The sequence below is a fragment of the Dreissena polymorpha genome, chromosome 5, assembly GCF_020536995.1.
Source record: "Dreissena polymorpha isolate Duluth1 chromosome 5, UMN_Dpol_1.0, whole genome shotgun sequence".
Classification (NCBI taxonomy): Eukaryota; Metazoa; Mollusca; class Bivalvia; order Myida; family Dreissenidae; genus Dreissena; species Dreissena polymorpha.
Window position 1 is genome coordinate 103,237,762 of NC_068359.1, and position 16,103 is coordinate 103,253,864.

The following is a 16,103-nucleotide window of genomic DNA, read 5'->3' on the forward strand; positions in this document are numbered from 1 at the left end:
TAGCAGTAGGACTGTCTGTCTAGCAGTTTGTCGGTCTGTCCTGCATGCAGTTTTCCAGTGTTTTTTTTTACACGACACTTTCAGATAATGAAGATTTTTGGTATGTGAGTCTACCTACATGACCTACACTGGCTACTGATATGAGTTTGTTCTGGTCCATTGATTTCTGGTGGGAGGTTTCTATGCAATACTCTCAGATATTTATCTGATTTTTGGTATGTGAGTCTACCTTCATGACTTAAAGATGAAAGGTGAGTTTCTTTTTGGCCCATTGACTTTTGGTGAAGTTATGTGGGTTGGTCTTCGAAATTTTCCTTTTTTTTCAAAATGCTTTCAGATATGCAGCTGATTTTTGTTATGTGCAGTCTACCTACATGACCATCAGATGAAGTGCGAGTTTTGTTCCGGCCCATTGATTTTGGCGATGTTCTGGGCCTTTGACTTGAGAATGTTCAATTTTCGGGAGTTGTTTTACACAACGCTTTAAGATATAGAGATGATTTTTGGTATGTCAGTCTACCTACATTACCCTCAGATGAAGTGTGAGAAGTTTTTTGGTCCATTGATTTTTGGCGAATTTATGGTTGTTAACCTTAGACATTTTCTCTATAATAACCATTTTTGAGTTTTTTATGCAATGCTGTCAGATATTGAGCTGATTTTTGGTATTTGAGTCTACCTACATGACATACAGATGAATTCTGAGTTTTGTTCTGGTCCATTGATTTTTGGCAGAGTTGGAATTTTTTCTCTTAAATAGCTTCTGTGCAGCTTCAAAGCGCAGTAGGGGCATTGTGTTTCACAAATACAGATCTTGTTGTTCTAAAAAGTATTCATCTGTTATAAACATAACCTGTTTTATTTCTTTTCTAACAAGATATACTCTTGCTAACAACTATATTTGTTATTTGCAGAAGTCCGCCCCTGCAGCTGGGGGCAAGAAGGGAGCCCCTGCAGCAGCTAAAGGGGCCCCTACCAAGGGTAAGGCGACCCCTGGGAACACCATGCTCACTGTCAGTGGCCCAAGTCCAGTCAGCCCACCCAAACCTGAGGATATCACAAAAGAGTTAGTGCTGGTCTAATGTAAAAAACACACTCGAGCCTCGCGCTGGTATTACAGGGCTTTATGCATGTGCTTAATTTTTTCAGCCCAGATTAGCCATGGAGTCTACACAGGCTTACCAGAGACAAATCTTCTTCTTTCATGGAATTTTTCCTCAAAAGGGAGATCTCTTTTAAACAACATTATTCCAGTTTAGTTGAAAGTGTCATCCCTGATAAGCTTGTGTAGACTGCACAGACGATAACTCTAGGATTACACCTGACGCACATGCATTAAGCCCACTTTTTGCAAAGGATTACTTAATTTAATCTTTGTTTTAAACTCAAATGTAAAACTATTCAAAATTATTTGAATGATCAAAATCACATCTTCAGTATAATTAACGCCTTTTATTTACCAACACTTGTACTGCCCGATTTTGAAATAGAACAAAGTAGAAACAGAACGTAATCTTTTATGTATGATTACAATGTATTATTCTTCATTCTAAGTAGTGAAGTACGGGTATGCTTGATTGTTTCCAGTTCCACTGCGTATGCGTCTGCAGTTGGTTCCGCTGTTGAGGCAACTTCCGGGGCAAGTTCCAGTCCTCACAGTTCCCTGCTATGTGGCTCAGGGAGACAACAACCCAGGAGGGAAGCTGCCATACAGGGGGCATGGGGAATTAAGGGGTTGTAGGGAAACATTTGTGACACAAACGAGTACAGACTCTATTGGACCCTATTGACTTGTAAATCTTACACAGAAATAATTTGTGTGCATACTGGTAGGCACTCTAAAAAAGCATTTCTGTTTGAATACTTGCGGACTCACTTTATATGCATGATTATCTCTTAATAAGAGACAAAAGAAATGATTCCGACACCTAAAATACGTGTAAAAATAGTGTTGTGGGAGATGAAACTGAAAAATTGATTTAACACATGGAGGTTAATATATTTATTTTATATAAAATTTAAGAAGACTTGAAAAGGCTTCTTATATGTACATGTGCCACTTTAAACTTATAGAAAGACTTATTTGGCCCCTTTGATAAAATGTTATTTTATAAACTTTCATATATTGAGTGAGAAGTATTAAATCAAACCTCCTACATACAAAACTACAGTTGCGCATTCACAACACTCGTATGTGGAGCTACATTGCCCGACCGTGAAGCCATCACTGGTGGTGATATCCGACAGTGGAAAACAACTACACATTTCGGTGATGTGTCGCTCGGTCAGAACATTTCAAATCGGTCACCATTCAGAATATCTCCAGTAAACAGTCGAGGTAAACACTTTGTGCTACTTTTAAAACCCATGTCCACACAAAAATATTTCAATGCATTCTTAAATGATACAATTCTAATGAAATAAAATTATGTTATTTCACTTAAAACTATTTAGTTTGTTAATGTTATATTGTGGTATATGTTAATGTTCAGAAGTGTTCATTGAAGAGACCGTGAAGACCTGTATACTTTTTGTATGCTTTGGTACAAACAAGTGATTTCTAATTTAATTTCTTGACTTATAAATAATATCACAAGCTGTAGTGTGTATGGTAAATATATTGATAACTACCAAATTATTTCTATTTGTCCAATGGAATACTTCTTTTAGTATCGGTTTTTACAATTTCTACTAGAGAGGATTTCTGCAGAGAATTTTATAAAAAAGGATGGCGTCTTTAAAGTGCAGTATGCACAGGCTAATCAGGAGTCACTTTTCCGCATTGATGAAATTTTTGATTACAGGAAGTCTCTTCGAAACCAGAAATCTAGTTAGCGGAAAGGTCGTCCCGGATTAGCCTTGAAGACTACACTAATCTGGGACTAGACTTTACACTCATGCATTGCGCCCAGTATTCATGTTTCTCTACTGACAGCTGTCCTCCAGTGTGCTGGACACCAATGGTCCATTCCAAGTGGTGAATGCGTTCAGAGTGCTCCCCCCTGACGCCACTCACACCATGCTGCTGTCCTTCACCCCCAGCGCAGGACGCGTGGTAAGTTACCTGGGATAATTTAGTGAAATAATCACATATCACATGCTATACATTGCTTCCTTTGTTATACAGAGAGTCCAAATACTCTTATCTTTCATGTATTCATTATATTTTGAGCATTTTTTAAATGCATTATAGCGTACTTGAGCCACAACATGCTAATTATGAGCTTTTGTCATCACCTTTTGTCTGTCTTGCCTGGTCTTTGTCAACATTTACTATGTTAATACTCTAGAGGATACATGTACTGCCCCATCTTCATGAAACTTTGTTAGAACATTGGTCTCAATGATATATCGATTGTAGATTAAACTACGTCACATGAGGTCAAAAAACTAGGTCAGTAGGCCAAGTTAAAGAAAAAAGCTTGTGTACACTCTAAACGGTACATTTATTCCGCAATTTTCTTGAACTTTATAAAAGAAATCTTCTCCTTCATGTGTGGATCCAATATGAAACTGGGTCTCTTGGTATCAAAAGCTATGGCAATGGGTTTAAATTAAGTTAAAGCATGAAAATACTTTATAGGCTGCATTTTTTCTCTTATCATCATAAACTTGTTCATGATATTGTTCTAATGATATCTTGGCTGAGGTCTAAAATAGGTCTTGAAACATAGCAAAAGCTGATAAAAAAATTTCAGTACCTTTAGGTCTCAGTTTAGTGCCTGATTTATATGAGAATTATTTTCAACTCATTGTGCCATTTGTTGTGTTATATATTTATATCTTAATACTGCATTATAAATGTTGATATACACCTAACAAATGCATAATAGTGATGTCATTTTGTTGATTAGTTTTATATTGAGTGTAGTTTTCAGCCATTTTTTCTCATTTTTACTTTTAACATGAAAAGTGCAATAATTATGGGATTAATAGAATTCTCGGTAAGTGTTGAACACAGAAAAATTAATTTGCTCAGTAAAACCTTAACCATAGTTGGATTGAACATTGTTTCTAAGTATCTCTAAACTAACATGTATATTTTTAAGCACAAACTTGGTTGTAGGCAATCCTTATGATTACATCTTCTTATATTAAAACATGTGAAAATAAAGGAATTCCAAGTGTCAAGGGATTGAGGCCTAGGGGATTATGTAAACTGGGAGTTTCTATTTTTCATCCTCTCTCAGGGATCATTCTCTATTGATCTTTCAAGCACTGGGTCTGTCTAGGAAAAAACTCAACTGTCTCCAAAAGCTATTAATTAAATGGTAAATATTTACACCAATTCGTCTACACCTTTCAAAAATACTAACAGACATTTAATCAAAAAAATGGGAAATCGCCCTATAGAGGCATCTTGTTTGTTCTATCTGCATCTAACTTGGTCAGACTTTTTGTATAACCCGGTAATAATGTCTTTGCCAGATAATATTTGAATTCTTTGTGCATGTACTGATGGGTTTCAGGTAGCCTAAGCTAATAACTGCCTATCTTTGACAAATTCAAGCTAGAATATGAGCCTCTGCAGGACAACTGGGCTTAATGCATATGCGCAAAGTGTTTGCTCCTGTGCCTTTGAAATCTGCACAGGCTCATGAGGGATGACACTTTCTGCTTTTATGGCATTTTTCGCATGAAGGAAGGCTCTTATAAATAAAAATCCAGTTTAAGCAGAAATAGCTGTCCCAGATAAGCCTGTGAAGACTCCAAAGGCTAATCTGGGACAACATTTTATGCACATGCATTTAGCCCAGTTTTCCAAGAACAAGTCTCATATAATTACCATGTGTTTTGTGTGTGTGTTCAGTTCCAGGAAGTGTTGAGTGTCCACTGTGAAACTGGTAGTCTGCACGTGACCCTCATGGGCAAGGGGGTCAGTCCCCTGGTCAGTCTGTCCCCTAACGTGGCGGAGAACGGGGTCATGGACATGGGATCTGTCTTGGCAGGGGAGTACCTCGAGAAGACATTCAAGGTGCAGTGGCCATTTTGTGTTATTTTTCTGTTATAAACATTTTTGTTTTTACATGAATATCCTCATCCACAACTTATTCCATTTATAAGCCATTTAACATTTTTTATACAAAAAACTCCCAATATTGTAATAAATTTAAGCTCATACAAGTACATGTAGTATAACTTTTACGATTTCTTGAAACAGAGCATTTGAACAATCATTGGAAATAGTTTGCTACATTGTATGTTTGTGATGATTTGTTTCCTTTGCATGAGCTTGTTAATGTATATTTAATGGAGTTCAATGCTTATTCATAACTTTCAAAGTTAATATAACTCACAGTATTGTTTGAATATCCCAAGAATTATATTGTTTGATCCTGGCTCTGGGGAAATGGTGTTTAATAATGGTGTGTAAAGTGTTGTCACAGATTAGCCTGTGAAGGTTGCAAGACTTTCCAGGGACAACCCTTTCCACCTAAACTGGATTTTTGCTAAAAGGAGACTTCCTTTAAACAAAAATACCATGAAATTCAAAAGTGTTGTAGATATTAGCCTCTGTGGATTTAATAGGCTAATCTGGGACAACACTTTACGCACATGAATAAAGCCCTGTTTTCAAAGAACATGGCTCCCATCAAACCCTGGTATGTCCACAGATGCAGAATACCTCTTCCCTGTCCATCAAGTATTCCATCAAACTGGAGAGTCTGTCTCTGCTACGGCACGCACACGCTCAAGAACTGCCGAAATTCCTCGCTGGAAAATCTAACACTCTAGTCGGTGTGCAGAACAACAATGGTCATAACGTGTTTGACCTTGTGCCCGCTGAAGGTTGCCTTGAACCAGGTGGGAGCGTGGAGATTACCGCGACATTCTCACCGGACCACGCCAGTGACCTGTATTCTGATGGTGTTAAAATTGAGCTCTTTGGAAAGGTTAGTTTGTTAACACTTTTGTAAATGGTCCTTTTCTGGTACTAAACACCCTTAAAATAGAAATACGCTAAATATTACAATAACTTGAAAATTACTTGAGACATAGTCATGAAACTCAGTATGTACATGAAAAGCAATGTCAAGTCTACAGTCAATCTTGTGCTTGCGACCACTTGAATGAAGCGACTTTTGTCTTATGCAACCACTTTAAATCCTGCCCGAGCGTTTTACCTATATTTTCATATTGTATTAAGCAACTTTGTCTTACGCGACCGACCAGCGACTGCTGATTTTAGTGAATTTTAATGTTGAGTCTTGAATTAAGCGACCGCTTTAAGGTAAAAGTGGTAAATCTGTTGACCGTTCAGGGACAAATCAGTGTTGATTGTTTATCTAAGCCGATAACATGAACGATGACACCTTTGTTGTGATTTCACACCAGCCATTTTCCTTGTCTCGATGACTGGTTCTGACCGGTGTTAATGCTGACTGCTTATCAATTTTTGGTGTCGAATAATACAGTGAGGTATTGCCAACAGTCTACAGGTTAAAGAGTTTACTATCTGGGACGTTAAGTGACAAATTTGATCGCCGATTTTATTGCAGAAACAATGCGCCGACGCGACAAACATTTTCACAGTCTTCTCGAGAGGTGTAAAAAATAAACTATTAATCGGTAACATGTAGCGAAATCTGTTCATTAAAAAATGTAATTGTTATTATGCTAATTAGTTTGTGTTAGCAAATTTTCCAATCAGGCATGTTTATTTAGTTTTCAATCAAGGTGTTTTATTTATTTCCTTATGTACCATAATCAAGTCAGATATATATAAGCTTACATGCAGAAATTGAAATGTCAAAACAGAAAGTATTAACGTTAAATGAGAAAATTCGGGTATTGGAAGTGTCAAAGAGTAAAAGTGCACTTAAATTTAATCGCAAATGAGTTTGGAGTCGGAAAAACCCATTCTCCGTGCAAACCATTTACATTGTATTTAGAATTCGAGAGAACAAATACAATTTGATTACAAAAGCAGAAATAGCTGTGTCAAAAAGAGATAATCCGATATCTGGATTTAAAATCAAAGGTCCCATCACAAATGGCCTTTTTTTAATTTAAAGACCATTTTATTAAGAGACCACTTTTGGTTACTCCCTTTAGTGGTCTCTAAATACAAGATTGACTGAATGTGTATCTTTATATTTAACTTAAGTTTAAACATCTGGTAAATGTAAAAAAATATATATATTATGAAACAGGTGTTTGTTCACAATATTAATAGGGAACTCCTCTTTTTCAAGTTTTATATTATCAAAGTCTTTTTAATGAAGGTATCAGTTATAGAGAACAGCTCAAGTATTCTGCTTGTCGAAAAAAATGATATGTTTATTCAATAGATCAATATGTCAATCATTGTTTTATTAAGTATATACATACATTTGTGAACTTGATCAAGGGGGAGTCAGAAAAAAATAGCAGAGGTGTATTTTTGGAACAATCCAGGGGTCCGGGCTGGTTGTTGGGCCGCTTAGAAAAAAAATTCCGCTCAATAACTCAACCAGTTTAGATTGAATGATCATGAAACTTGGCAGTAATGTTTAAGGGCGTAATATACTTGCTAGGTTGAATATAGAGTGAGATGGTATTAAAAACTTACGCATTTTGGCCCCTGATTTATGAAAATATAGCAAAATTTACCTTGTGTACTCTCAAACTCATCATGAAACGTGGCAATTATTTTGTCTGGCCATAAAAGCTCAAATAAGTTTGATAACCAGTCAAAGTGGGCTCTCTAGTTGCAATTACTTATTAAATTACTTTGAGTCATGCAAAATTAAAAATCTTAATCTTGGAATTGTTAGCTCATCTATTTTTTGGAAAAAAAAAAAGAGCTATTGTCATCACCTGAGCGTCGGCGTCCGGTTAATTTTGTGTTTAGGTCCACTTTTCTCATAAAGTATCAAAGCTATTGCATTCAAACTTGGTACACTTACTTACTATCATGAGGGGACTGGGCAGGCAAAGTAAGATAACTCTGGCTGGCATTTTGACAGAATTATGTGCCATTTTTATACTCAGAAAATTGAAAGTTTTGTTAAGTTTTGTGTTTTGGTCAACTTTTCACCTAAAGTATCATAGCTATTGCTTTCAGACTTGGAACAATTGCTAACTTTCATAAGGGGACTGTACAGGACAAGTTGCATAACTCTGGTTGGCATTTTAACGGAATTTTGGCCCTTTTTGACTTAGTTGCTTTGAATATTTGGTTAAATTTTGTGTTTAGATCCACTTTACTACTAAAGTATCAAGGCTATTGCTTTCAAACTTCAAATACTTCATACTATCATGACGGTACTGTACCTGGCAAATTGAATTTGACCTTGACCTTTGAATGACCTTGACTCTCAAGGTCAAATTATTGAATTTTGCTAAAATTGTCATAACTTCTTTATTTATGATCAGATTTGATTTATACTTTGACAAAACAACACTTACCTGACATACCACAATAGACTCCACCCAAACCATGCCCCAAGCCCCACCCCAGAATCCCCCCCCCCCCAAAAAAAAATTATATATTTTAATATATTTTTTTTCCATTTTGTCTTATTTTTGAAAGATCATCTAATTAATTACCACACCCTCACACTATACCCCCCCCCCCCCCCCACCAAGGATTTTTTTTTTAAACATGGTTGCTGCATCTGTATGAAATTTTGGGGCGGAAATGAGGCGGAATTGGGACGGAAACTATTGTGTCCGCGCGGAATATAGGCGGAAATTGATTTCCGCCCCAAAAAGACCATGTCTCTTGAATATTTTCCAAGCGAAACTCATAAGCAATTCCAGGCGGAAATAAGACTGTGATGGAAGTTCATACTTATACATTTCTCTGGGGCGGATTTTCTGACTTAGGAAATTAACTCGGGCGGAATTTCATACTTATACATTTCTCTGGGGCAGAATGTTGGACTTAGAAAACTATTGATAAAGAATTTCAAAATGGGCCTTAAGATAATTAAAAAACAGAGTTCTGATTTCAGTTTCTAAATGGTTATTGTAGGAAACATTTGCCATACACAAGGTAAACAACATTTATAGTCAATTCATACAATAGTTAACCCATGCAAAAAAGGCTGAAATAAGCTTGAAATGACACACATTTAAGGCTGGAATGACTCTGAAAAAATAGGACTTAAATCCACAAACTCAGCTGCAAGTTTTCACTCCTTTATAAAATTTGGAGGAAAATAATTAACTAAGATAAATACTGTTCTGGATGAAATTTATATATATTTTGGCTCAGGCTTATTTTTATAAGACCTTATAATTAAATCACTTTGTTATGATAATTTTCCTTACACTTACATTTAAAGTACGTATGTAAATCTACTATGTATTTAAAATATCTTTGAATTAAGGGTCGTAGAGCAAATTTGATTAAGGGCTGTATGCAAGTTGAAAATTGTTGTGAAATGCAGTAAATTTATCCCTGTTTATCAGTAGTGTTTTGTTTTAAGATGTCAATTTGGTGGCTAATTTTGTATTCCCCCAGTTAATTGTAAACAAAGAATGCATGGGTTACAATATGGGGTAATATGAGATGCTACAGTGATAGGAGGACAGACTCTTCAGAGTGAGTCAGAAATTTGAAAATAACAGCGCAGTGTTTGCAAGACCTGTTACTCAGGCTTGAGAATTTGAAATGCAGTTTCAAAGCAATGATTAGACTTTTTTAATTTGAAGTTTTAATAATATGATGAATTAATCTAACTTTGATGAACATTCTGAAATAATTAAGTAAAATGTGGAAGTCAACATTCAGTGTGTAAAAAAGGCTGAAAAGAGCGATTCAGTGAGTTATGATGGAACTTTTTTAAATGCTCCGAACTACTAAACAGGTTTGTTTCTTAGAATATTTACTTTGTATTGTTTTCTTATATTATGCTGTGTTTATTATAGTTATATTGTTTTACAGTAATATCTGTTTAATTGCAGGTGGTTAATATCTATAACATTTAAAATGAATGCTGACAAGCCAGTTTATAATCTTTGCAGTAATTTCACATTATATAAAAGACATAATGCAGTCAAAGGTGTCTATATCTTATAGAATGTTTTTTGCCATATAATCAAGATTTTTGTCATTTGTGAAATAGAAACCAAGTGCTTAAGCTCCATCAGAGGTCCAGATAAAGTTTTTGTATTCCTTAAATTTAATATGTGAATGTTTTAGTGAACCAACATGCATAACTGTTAATTTTTGGGTATTAAGTTTTAAGCCAGATATTTCACTTAAGTCTTGTATTGCGTTTATTAATGCAGTGAATGAGTTAATTATTCCATCAATGAAGTATGTTGTGTCATCTGCAAAAAATGTTTGTTTTATGACTGACTGTATCTGGAAAAAGATTGAAGGGTACATGTTGTTTTTGTGATTTTTTTTTTTTTTTTAGCTTTTGTGACCACTAAATGTTGGTCAATCCATCAGCAGCTTACGGAGCTATGTATATACCGGAGTAGTTCATAAGTTCATAATACCCCCCCCCCCCCCCTCGGAATAATTCACATATTCTCCTGTCATTTCCGCCTGGAAATAAATTCCGCCCGGAAATTTCCATCCCAGTCTAATTTACGCCCAGAAATCTTTTCCGCCTCATTAGCATATTCTGCCCCAAATTCCACCCCGTGTCAGCATGCAAAAATAATTTCCGCCCAGAAATCTTTTCCGCCTCATTAGCATATTTAGCCCCAAATTCCGCCCCATATCCGCCCCGTTTCTGCCTCGTTTCCGCCTGGAAAACATTCTTTCTTGTAACCACTATATTCGGGGCAGAATCAACAGTTTTCCAGGCGGAACTGTCAATAAAATTCCGTCTCAATTCCGGGCGGAACATTTCGTACAGGTAAAAAAATACAAATATTTTTTTTTTCATGTTTTTTCTTATTTTAGGAAGATAATGTAATAAATGACCACACCCCCACACTATACACCCCTCTCCACCCCACCCCTCCTTCCTTTTTGATTGAAGTATTGAGATAGGTTCCTTCACCTTTTAAAAGAAAAATAGATGAGCATTCTGCACCCGCTAGGCGATGCTCTTGTTTTATAATGTAACAGTTTGTAAGCCTTTGTTTCGTTTGTGTGCTTTCTTTGTATAGTGTTCTTCCCCGGAGGGCGCAGTAAATTCAAAAAGTTCATTTAAATGTGTGGTTTATGCAAAAAGGGCAAAAAGTAACGGGGTGGTGATAACTGTTTTCATTTTTATCTTACACCAAATTACATGTATATTACTTAACTTACAGTATTAGAGGACTTGGCATTCATAACATAGAGAAAATTGCGATCTTTTAATTTTGTTTAAAAATTTTGTAGTGCATTTCAAAAAAAATTATATTGTGAATGATTTAGAATTGATATTTCCTCTAAATACATTTTGAATCAAACATACTAAATCGTTAACTATATGGCCTTAAACAAATTTTTAATGAACTAGTTATTGTACTGCTTGATGGTTAAACTAAAAATCTGGACAAAAATGTATTTTCCAGTTATCAATTAAGTTGTTATCCATAAGAATGCATGGTAGCTTACTGGCTTTTGCCTTTGAAAAGGGAACAGTGGGGCTTAAGAAAGGTGTGGCACAGTGTCATGCAATAAGGGCCTGGGAAAAACACTACTTTTGTAAGCGTAATTTTATTGGTCCATGTGTATGTTTGCTTGGTTAGCCTTGATTTCATTGGTCCATGCATGTTCTTCCTTTGTTAGCTTTTATTTGATTGTTCTATGTGTGTTTACAGGAGGAGTCTCAGTCGTTCCAGATCAAGGGTACTGGCAAGTCAAAGATCATGTTCATAGAAGGAGGTGACCCTTTGAAACCTGACCTGGAGTCGCTTGCTGTGAAACTTACACCACATATCGAGGAAGAAGGTTGGCATTTTAGCTCACCTGAACATTAAGTTGTTTTTTTTTCATTTACAATTAATTTTCAAAGAGGATTATATACATATATATGATGATATTATGCATGTTCATTTTCACAGAGCTGAAAACTCAAACTTGCCATGGTTGCGATTCCGTTTTTTTTAAATATTGCTTTAAAAAAATACTGTTAGTCAACGCAACAGAGTATTTTTTATTTTGAGGTTTCATCAAATCAACCAACCAGCACGTTTTTATTAAAAGTGTGTCTCTTGTAAGTTATCATAGCTGTAACATTATCTGTATTGTTCATTTCAATGTTGCCTAAAATGTTCATTTTGGATTTGAGGCCGCGTGTTATTTGGATTTGTCAACCCCACCCTCAACTGACAATTTTTAATTTGCATATATAAAATCCCATCTTTTGAGCTAGGTTTGACACATAACTTTTCATAATTCATATATAAAATTTACCACTTATTAATAAGTAAATTGTTTTTTTGTTGTTTTTTTTAAATTGTTATTTCATTTGTAATTTGTGAGGGTGCATTTTTTTACATTTTATAATGCAGATGCAATATCTTAGCAGTTGAGCTAGTTTGAACACATAATTCACTTAATTGTATTTTATCAAATTTTACTTAAATATTTTTTATGTTTTGTTTTGTACATTGTATTTATTTTACTTGTATTGTTAAAATAAGAAGGGTTTGGAACTGGAGTATTTCATTTATCCGAAAACTCCAACCCATAGCACAGGACTGTATAGTTCTATCATTTTTCTTTTAGTCCATTTAAAATCAACCTTAAAGGAATAAAAACACAGGACAAAGTAAATAATTGATAGTGGTCATGCAGTTCTTTGTATTGACAAAAGTAATGTCTTGCCTGTGAAATATGTACTGCATCAGAAGAAGAATTTATAACAATGTCACGCCAAAACCTGTATTCATGGCCAAATGATATTTTTCTTTCAGATTTAAATAATTTATAATAAATATATCAGAATTCATTTGTCTAATAAAAGTTGTATGCTATTGAAACAACATGCCGGCGTACCATGCAAAATATTATCAACATTTGAGTTCCAACTTTACCATTGATATCACTTATATGGCATTTGTCTTGAAAAGGCTCATACATAATTTTCACTTCTGTATACAGAATTCAGGCAGTTGATGATTGTGTATATGTGTCAACTTGTACGTTCTTCTCTTCACAGATTTGAAGCTGATATTGCCGCCTGTGCTGGTGACCTTGAGAAGTACGGCGCTGGAGGACAGCTTTGTCCCTGCCACCCGTGACATCTTTGTCGGCTGTGTCCGGACCATGGCTGTCAGTCAGAAAAAGGTACCCTTTACATACTGGCTTTGTCTGGCATGTTAATGTGTAATACTACATGTATATAGAGTGGGCTTCATTGCGCTACTGAAAACAAAGGTTTGAGAGGGGCTATTTTGGAGTCTTTCAGTCTGTTGCTATGTTTGTCAGTCCTCTTAAAAAGTTACAAGTTTGTTAAGCCATGAATTTGAAATTCAAATATGTGATTACCATGAAGTATAGATGTGCAACAAGACGCGTTTCAACCCCAGTGATCCACTCATGTCTGAGATATTAGCCCTGGAACATGGCAGATTATCCCTGTGGGCGTATTAGTCAAGTTTATTACAAATATACTAGTTTAAAGACTGACTTGCATGATAATTGGTAACAAATCTTAAATTGTAATGAGTTTTCCAGAAAAAAAGCATGTTTAAAGTAGAGTGTCTGTTTGGTATTAACTATGATAATGTTGTTCATTCAAAATATAATAATATTAAGCACTACAAATATGTGTTTAACCCATTTAAAACACCTGGATGGCAGTTTTTAATATGTATGTTAATGTTTTGATGTAGCTTGTGTTATAATGTGCTCAGTTGGTGTTTTTAACCAAAGGTCTTTTAAATCAATCTGCTGTTGTATGCCACTTGTGGTATAATTAGTTGTGTTAAATGAATAACAAAATGTCTTCGAACTTATACTTTGTACATAACTGGAGTTATGGACCATTTTTTCCACAATATTACATTTTTTATTTGTGTGAGATGTAACTCAAAAATGCTTGGAGGCCAAAAATTTGCAAACATATTGACTTTCACAGGTTTATTATATGACTGATGTTATGGCCCTTTTTTATTTGAAAAAACAAACAACAAATTTAAATGTGTCATGTGGAACTCAAAATGTATTGCTGCTAGAGGGCTTAAAGATTGCAAACATATTAACCAGTGTTATAAATTGCGCCCCTACAAACTGATGTTTTTTCGACATGACTGGAGGTATTTTTTCACTTGTGGTATACGTAACTAAAAAATTATTGCTGCTAGAAAAGCTGAAACTTTACAGACGTATTACCAATGGTGTGAACCTGCGTACCTCGAGTGTTTAGTAAAGTCATTTTTCATATATTAGTGGTATTTTCAGACAAAAGCAGAATGTGGGGACATTCTTATCCTACGGATACATTTCTAGTTATTTCTCTGTTGCACCATAGCCTATAAAAACAGTTGGCTATAATACAGTTTGTTAAATAAGAGGGTGTTTTATTCAATAACAAATCTAACCATATTAAAACATAGTTAGAAGAAGTAACTGGTATTTTGAAAAAAACTACTTTTCAGGAACATTTATAGGAGAACTACATGTAGTTCATAACACTAACACATGTTGCTTTATTTTCCTGTTGTGGTGGCTGTCGCTAATTTAGGAGCTGAAACCTGGCTACAGGGTAAATGACTGCACTAATCTGCAAGCACAGAGCATTATAGAATTTATAGTCGAAAATGTTGACCAAACAGAATAAGCCTCACTCTGGGAAAACGGGGCTAAATGCATGTGCTTAAAGTGTCTTCCCAGATAAGCCTGTGTTCAGGCTCACAAGTACAGACTCTCTCGGCTTTTATGGTATTTTTTGATTTAAGGAACTGTTTAGGCAGACTGCACACACAGGCTAATCTGGGAAGACATTTTACACTCATGACTTAGGCCACGTTTGTTCCAGAGCAAGGTTCCTATAGTATTGTACTGAAAAAAGCATAAATATAGTTATACTTACCGGTATTTGGAATGCCATAATTAAGAAAAAAATCACAAAGTGCATGTATTGGAATCCACTTGTAAGCACATAGTCATGTACTCTTCTTTTTTGGAATATCAAAATGTAGGAGCAAAGCACATAGCAATGTTCTTTAGTAACCATATTTTCATTATCATGAAATAGGAGAAATACACACAGTATTGTACATTTTGCAAAGAGTAGAAGCAAAGAGTACAAGCAAATCGCAGTATGTCATTTATATATGTATGTCATATCATATATATTTGAATAACTGTTTGCTGTATTACATGTATCAGTTTTTAAAGCGCAAGATCTCTGAAATGTATTCTGTGTTAGATGTAGATCTACTTAGGACATAAGCACACAATGCTTTGTATTGTAATTAATGATAAGATTTCTGAACTTTGCTTACATATGTAGTGCTTTTATAGATTTAGAGGGCATAGAAAAGGGCATTTGTATTTTATGTATTTATAATGGCCGCAGCCAACACATTGAAATTTCTTAAAAAATTATGGCTAAAGTTGTGATATTTATTATCATGAAATTTCTCTGGTTTCATCTTGTATATTTAAAATTCTTTTTTTTCTGATGACATTTACCTTAGAATGACGGTTGTGAAATAATTCATTAATAAACAGAGCACAACCAGCTCAGTTTTATTAAGAAGTAACAGGTATAATATTTCATATGCATGGCAATATGCTTCGTCATCACTTATTTTTTTATTTATGAAGAAATAAATTATTTAAATTAATCAATTTATGTTAAATTGATCTTTTTGTCACTTACAAATCAATAAATCTATCAACACATTTATTGATTTCTTTAATAAGGACAAACTGATAAGGGTACAGTAGATTTGCACTCAGAAAAAATAGGTGTGGTTGGGTGGATGGGTTTTGCATACACTTTCTACTAAATGCATTTTGTCTTGAAATCATTCTAATTATTCAGTTGTTTTTTTTCCATAGTCTTTTGGCTTTATATGCTTCCTGACAGTGGCTATCACACATTTGCCCATGATTTTCTTCGAAAGTGTGTATCTTTGTACGGTCATCTCTATTACATTGCTGTACTTGTCTTGCTGGTTTTCACTTTAATTCTTTGAACTGGTTCTTTGTAAAAAACAATCAGATTTTATATTTATTTTTTATTTATCTCCCTTTCCAGAAGTGTTTACAT

General features: G+C 34.9%; 4 protein-coding genes across 8 annotated transcripts in view; 1 reads left to right on the top strand and 3 right to left on the bottom strand.

Moving 5' to 3' along the window:
• The window catches only part of LOC127832651 (solute carrier family 35 member E2A-like), a 201,377-nt gene that overhangs the window by 98,412 nt on the left and 86,862 nt on the right, over positions 1–16,103 (bottom strand). The gene's annotated exons all lie outside the window — the stretch shown is intronic.
• LOC127832653 (solute carrier family 35 member E2B-like) overlaps positions 1–16,103 on the bottom strand; it is a 211,531-nt gene that overhangs the window by 81,168 nt on the left and 114,260 nt on the right. The gene's annotated exons all lie outside the window — the stretch shown is intronic.
• The window catches only part of LOC127881232 (cilia- and flagella-associated protein 74-like), a 29,515-nt gene that overhangs the window by 10,997 nt on the left and 2,415 nt on the right, over positions 1–16,103 (top strand). Inside the window, exons 4-11 of the mRNA XM_052428965.1 lie at positions 915–1,066; positions 1,588–1,717; positions 2,936–3,055; positions 4,811–4,975; positions 5,616–5,894; positions 11,698–11,827; positions 13,041–13,168; positions 14,568–14,588. Coding sequence (XP_052284925.1) covers positions 915–1,066; positions 1,588–1,717; positions 2,936–3,055; positions 4,811–4,975; positions 5,616–5,894; positions 11,698–11,827; positions 13,041–13,168; positions 14,568–14,588 — 1,125 coding nt within the window. The remainder of the gene's footprint in view (positions 1–914; positions 1,067–1,587; positions 1,718–2,935; positions 3,056–4,810; positions 4,976–5,615; positions 5,895–11,697; positions 11,828–13,040; positions 13,169–14,567; positions 14,589–16,103) is intronic.
• The window catches only part of LOC127832643 (zinc finger CW-type PWWP domain protein 1-like), a 217,689-nt gene that overhangs the window by 2,607 nt on the left and 198,979 nt on the right, over positions 1–16,103 (bottom strand). The window lies entirely within an intron of this gene.